At 40.2% G+C, this 6,111-nt stretch overlaps 2 protein-coding genes across 2 annotated transcripts; both read left to right on the top strand.

The window, feature by feature from the left end:
- The first annotated feature begins 2,777 nt into the window (after positions 1-2,777).
- Positions 2,778-4,594, top strand: LOC109085051 (GTPase IMAP family member 4-like). Its single transcript, XM_042717746.1, has 4 exons — positions 2,778-2,933; positions 3,146-3,202; positions 3,354-3,908; positions 3,976-4,594. The coding sequence occupies exons 1-4, from the start codon at positions 2,912-2,914 to the stop codon at positions 4,380-4,382; spliced, it is 1,041 nt and encodes a 346-aa protein (XP_042573680.1). The 5' UTR covers positions 2,778-2,911; the 3' UTR covers positions 4,383-4,594.
- Positions 4,595-4,633: 39 nt separating this feature from the next.
- LOC122138687 (GTPase IMAP family member 7-like) lies at positions 4,634-5,896 on the top strand. Its single transcript, XM_042732470.1, has one exon. The coding sequence runs from the start codon at positions 5,093-5,095 to the stop codon at positions 5,894-5,896; it is 804 nt and encodes a 267-aa protein (XP_042588404.1). The 5' UTR covers positions 4,634-5,092.
- The last annotated feature ends 215 nt before the right edge of the window (positions 5,897-6,111 follow it).

Raw genomic sequence — 6,111 nt, 5'->3', positions numbered from 1 at the left:
GCACAGATCTCAGGCTGCCTGTCGGACATCTCAGCATGGATAAAAGAACATCACCTACAGCTCAACCTGGCAAAGACTGAGCTTCTTGTCCTCCCTGCCACTGCTACTCTACTACATAATTTCTCCATCCAGCTAGATTTTTCTACAATAACCCCATCAACTTCGATCAGAAATATTGGTGTAATCTTTGATGACAAGCTGACATTCAAAGACCACATTGTAAAGACTGCTCGATCTTGCAGGTTTGAATTGCAACATCAGAAAGATTAGGCCCTTTCTAACGAAGCATTCAGCACAACTTCTTGTCCAGGCCCTTGTCATTTCTAGGCTGAACTACTACAATGCTCTTCTGGCTGGACTTTCATCAAACACAATCAAACCTCTCCAAATGATTCAGAATGCAGTGGCATGAGGTCTTCTACATACTCAAAAGAGCCCATGTTACACCTCTCTTTATCTCCTTGCACTGGCTACCGATTGTGGCTCACATCAAGTTCAAGACATTAATGCTTGCATATAGAACAGCCACAGACTCAGCACCCGGCTACTTCCACTGAACTCTCTGCCTGTCCTGATATGCCCAAAGTGGCCGTTTATGACTGGTTTGTCTGCTCTGAACTGTGTGTCCATCCCATCAGGACCATGGAGGTTGTGCTGAAACTATCTGTCTGTCCTGTCTCGACCATGGAGGTCGTTCCCTTACCTCTGGCGCTCCCGGAGCTGGGAGTGGCCAACTGGTGTGTGTGTGTGTGTGTGTGTGTGTGTGTGTGTGGGCAGCTCACACCATCCCTGAACCCATAGACTGCTCAGAACCCCCCCAGCCTCCCTCTCCCTCCACCTCTACATCAGTCCTCACCCCCGCCTCCGCTGTCTCCTGTCAGCCCCTCTGCTCACCCTCAGTCTCCATCGGCACCTTGCATGCAGTGCACGCAACTGCAGGAACTGTAGCTTGAACGTTTATTTGCTAATCAGACAGGAAGAGGTTTTAAGCTTCCTATCATCACTGACTCCACACACACACACACACACACATTTCTTCTTCATTCACATGTCTTCCTGCTCTCATGGCAGCACCAAGGAAATATGCATACATGATGAAACCTACAGGTATTACATTTCTTTATAAATGGTCTTTATGTAAAATGAAATGTACATATCAGCCCTAAAACGTCAGTTTATTTTAATCATCAGTGTCTTTAACAACTCTATGAGTTGTTTCACTTTCATTTTGTCACAGAACCTTATGAGAAACTTATCTGTGTAAAAGGCTGTGTGTTTTATATTATTGCCCGCCCCATGTACCAAAGTGATCATTTTTAAGTTTGACATTCTATAATATATCGATAATAAATCATACTGATTAGTCTTGACTGGCAGCACTGTATTGCATGTAGAAATATATTGGCTAGATGAAGTACAAATACCAGAAGGGCGTAAGTGACATTTTGGGTCAAATGAGATATGTATGTGTATACAGTATAAATCAAATGAAAGCCCTTGAGCTCGTTCTACTACCAAAAGGACAATTCTTAATATTGAATTCTTAATAATTTTGGAGTTATTCATTTGAAACCAAAAGACTGAACACTGAATGTACTAAACCAGTTGGTGCTAAAAAGGGTGTAACTGCACCCACATCCCTTTGGCACTGAGAAATGTATTGTGGTAAAGCCTGTGGATAACACTTGAGTCAAAATGGCTGACACCACATGTGAGCCAGGTAGGTCACCCATGAGAAGAAAACTGATTTTTTTTACTGCTGAAGATGTATTATTAATCTTATTTTGTGACAAAGATAAAGATAATACAACATTGGTGCCAAAAAGTTGCAAGTGATTTTTTTTTAAATAAAAATAATAAGTTAATTTTTTTCTGAATAAATGTTAAAATAGTGTTCAGTAAGTATCCTGTCATCCATGTGTGTGCACATTTTTATTATAAAAGATTGAAATCAGTACACAAAATCAGATCAAAGTATGCTATGGTTCTCACCCCTCGATATACACTTTATATATTAATAATATCTAAACTTACATGTTTATGTTTGAAAATAACCATCAAGCATTAGCATTCACTTCAGAAACAGAAGGGCCTTAGACCTCGGGTGCTTCAGGAAACACATCTGACTCAATCAACAACTTTGACTCAACATGGTTTTATTGATGAGTCAAAGAGCTGCTGTTGAAAATCCCTCTCATTGGCCTCTTTAAGACATAGTCTAATGTCTTTCAAGACTTCTTCTTGTGGACCTCCTTCCCTGATCTCTTAACACCCCTGGAAGCAATTCATTCTGTAGCAAAGTCCTCCCATATGTTTTGTTTTTCCTTATTTGTATGGTGTCCTTTAAATCAGCTGAAAATGACATCACCTGGTCCGGAAGAAGTTTGTAACCTCGCGTGTAGAGAGCGCTCTTCAGAGCTAAGATCCATCACTATCTGGAAACGCAGCCCTGATCAGTTTCATCTGTAAACAGACTGCTGTTGTTTAGTCTGTGTAACTCAGTTAAGTATTAAACTGCTAGCAAATGTTTGCTTCATAATTCATAAAGTTGCAATAATAAGCCTCTTAAACTTCTTTCAGTCCTTCAAATAATTAAGTTCGATCTGTTTTATGTAAATCAGAGATTGTGTGTTTGTTCAGTGGGAATTAAACCTGTGAACAGAAAGAGCTTCGTGATCTACGAGTTGAGATTCGCTGTTAAACCTGCTGCAGTTAAACAGAAAACTGAAGCACAAACTACAGGCAGAACAGTGACGGAGCTTCACACAGTCTGGATAAATGAACAGAGACTGTGTTACTGTTTGACAAGCACTCAAATCTCTTACAGGACCATGAGGAGACAGACGTCAGGAGTCAGAGAAGATCATCAGCTGAAGACAGATGAAAGAGACGGAGGAGGAAACAGAAAAACATGTCACTCGCTGATACCAGAGGTGAGAATCACTGAAAGCTTAAGATGAGTCTTTAAGAATATTTTAATTCTGTTTATAGACTTAACTTTCTTAAAGCACTTTCATTTACATGCAGAATATATATTAAGGGTAGACAGAAATACTTGATTATACATAACTTCTGAGGAAAATACATTTATTCAGATTTCTGCTGGTTTGTGTTAAATATAATGTAAGACTATTATTTCATACAGTGATTGCTGCCCACAATCCTCATCGCAGAAGACGGAGCAAAGACCTGCCTCTTTACAGTGAGTACATTAATACATGAAGTGATGGAGAGTGTGTGGAAACTATAGTGATAAATGCAAACTTCTGATCATTTCAGTCTGTGATGTTGAGTTAATTAAGAGCTTGACATCATTAGATGTAGCTCTGAAAGTCTGATTTGACTGTTTGCAGTGAGGATTGTTCTTCTGGGTTCGAGCGTGTCAGAAAACAGTCAGGTGGGGAACTTCATCTTAGGACGAGCAGCGTTTGACAGTGAAGCTCCTCCAGATGTTGTAGAGAGAGTCGGAGGAAGACTGAAGGACAGACACCTGATCATCATCAACAGTCCTCAGCTGCTCCAGAGGAACATCTCAGATCATCAGATCACACACACAGTGAGAGAGTGTGTGTTTCTGTCTGATCCAGGACCTCATGTGATCGTGCTGCTCCTCAGACATGAGCCGTGTTCAGCAGAAGATCAGGAGCGTGTGGAGAAGGTGCTGCACTCTTTCTCTGAGCAGGTTTATCAACACACCATGGTGCTCAGCTCACAAGAGCCCACAGAAACCAGTGACATCCTACAGAACATCATTCAGAAATGTGCAAACAGACACTTCAGTCTTCAGAGGAGCAGCTCTCCTGATGATCTCCTGCAGATGTTTGAGGAGATTGTGAAAATGAATGATCACCTGGAGTGTGCTGAAGCTGCACAGTGTTTCACAGTGAAACAACAGATCACAGAGAGACGTGAGTGTGATGATATTTGAAGTTTCTAGTGATAAATGAACATGTTTTAATCTTCTTCTTCTGTCAGTTTCAGAGGCTGTGAAGCTGAATCTGGTCGTGTGCGGCAGTGACGGGATGTTAAAATCCTCTGTATCAGAGCAGATCCTGCAGCAGACAGACAGAAGATCAGACGTGGAGCTTCATGATCGTCTGATCAGTCTGGTGGAGCTTCCAGCTCCGGCTCGTCTCTCAGAGGAGGAAGTGATGCGTCAGACTCTCAGCTGTGTGTCTCTCTGTCATCCTGGAGTTCATGCTTTCCTCCTCATTATTCCTGATGCTCCACTCAATCATGAAGACAAAGCAGAAACAGAGAAGATCCAGAGGATCTTCAGCTCCAGAATCAACAAACACATCATGATCCTCATAAAGCAGGACTCAGAAGAACTCAGTGAAGAAACACAGTCTGTCATCGAGAGGTTCGGAGGACGACATTAGTTCTTTGGTCCAAAAACACAAGTGTCCACATTGATGGAGAACATCGAGCAGATACTGGAAGGAAACAGAGGAGAGTTTTACTCCACAGAGACATTTCTGGAGGCTCAGATGAAAACACTGATGAAATATGATGAGATAAAGAAGAAAATCAACTCAATAGACACATATTTACTGTCACAAGGTAATGAGCAGAAAATCAGTCTGAGCATGAAAAAAAAAGATTTGACTGATTTTTTCTAATTTCTACAATAGAGTTGGATTCTATATTACATTTGTATTTTACACAAAAGAACTGCCAAAGACAACATTCATAATCATAAAAATTCAAAATTCCATTGAAATATTCAAATGTCCAATATTTTGAAAAATAAGGTCAAAGGTCAAGCTTCAGTGTTCCACAAGAAATGAAGATTATTACATTAGTCAAACTGATTATTTTTTGGCCAATCACTGAACTAATACAATCCTCTGGAGCAGTGAACCTGAGAGTTCTGCTGTAATTTTAACAATCTGAATCATTTGAGTTTGAAATAAATATATGAAATATGCTACAAAATAATTTAGTTTAAAAAAATTTAAATATCACAGTTCCTGATCCATATTAAACACGCAGCTCATAGTGAATCACATTAGTTGTACTGCATATTTTCTCTCAAATATTTCCACTAAAATGCTAACTGTGCAGATAAAGTGAATCTGACAGACAGCAAATGCCTGATGAAAATTTAGAAAAGCACACAGAAGATGATCTGAGGATTGTGCTGCTGGGAAAAACTGGAGTTGGGAAAAGTGCAACTGCAAACACAATGTTAGGTTTTACAGCAGAAGAATCTTTTGAATCAGAGACTAAAGAGAGTCAGAGAGGAACATCTGCAATCAACAGTCGAGGTGTTACTGTGATCGACACTCCAGGACTGTTTGATACTGAACTCAGTAATGAGGAGATCCAGAGAGAAATCAGACACTGCATCTCCATGATCCTGCCGGGACCGCGTGTGCTTCTCTTACTGGTTTCACTGAGACTGAGACGATTCACTAAAGAAGAATCAGAATCAGTGAAGATCATCCAAGAGACACTCAGTGAAAACTCATTAAAGTTCACGATGGTGCTCTTCACCAGAGGAGATTTCCTGAAGAAGAAGACCATCAAACAGTGTTTGGGAAAACCTGGATCTCCTCTGATGAAGCTGACTGAAGCAGTGTTCAATAATAATCAGACTGAAGACCGAGTACAGGTGACTGATCTACTACAGAAGATAGACAACATGGTGAAAGCAAACGGAGGGAGTTTCTACTCATGTAAGATGTTCAGACAGATGGAAAGAGAAAGACAAGAACAACAGAAGAACATACTGATGGAGACAGAGAAAGAGATGAAGAAACTGGAAGAAGAGAAAGAGAATGAAAATGATGATGAGGAAGAACTAAAGAATCATGATAAAGAGAGAAAGAGTAGAGAGTTTTATTATAGTTCTCCCTCTTTAAAGAGTAATTTAAGAGAGAGAAGAGAGTGAGGAAATGATGCATGAGAACATGAAGAGAGAACAAGAGGAATGGGAGAAATAGACACTAGAGGAACTATATTGAGAGAAAGGAGTGAGAGAGAAAAACTCATTTGTGAAGAACAGATTCAGAGACTGAATAGTGAAATGGAGGGATTAATCAGAGAGAAAGAGAGAGACGAGAACAACTAGAGGATTCAGAGAAGAGACAACAGAAGATCAACAGA

This window comes from Cyprinus carpio, chromosome A3, assembly GCF_018340385.1.
Source record: "Cyprinus carpio isolate SPL01 chromosome A3, ASM1834038v1, whole genome shotgun sequence".
Taxonomy (NCBI): domain Eukaryota; kingdom Metazoa; phylum Chordata; class Actinopteri; order Cypriniformes; family Cyprinidae; genus Cyprinus; species Cyprinus carpio.
This window is presented reverse-complemented; position numbering and strand designations above follow the sequence as displayed.

Bases quoted from the DNA above. Each gene is read 5' to 3' on its own strand.
- LOC109085051 (XM_042717746.1), top strand. From the start codon at position 2,912: ATGTCACTCGCTGATACCAGAG. The intron at 3,203-3,353 runs GTGAGTACATTA...GACTGTTTGCAG, and splicing joins CAAAGACCTGCCTCTTTACA to TGAGGATTGTTCTTCTGGGT. The intron at 3,909-3,975 runs GTGAGTGTGATG...TTCTTCTGTCAG, and splicing joins ACAACAGATCACAGAGAGAC to TTTCAGAGGCTGTGAAGCTG.
- LOC122138687 (XM_042732470.1), top strand. From the start codon at position 5,093: ATGCCTGATGAAAATTTAGAAAAGCACACAGAAGATGATCTGAGGATT.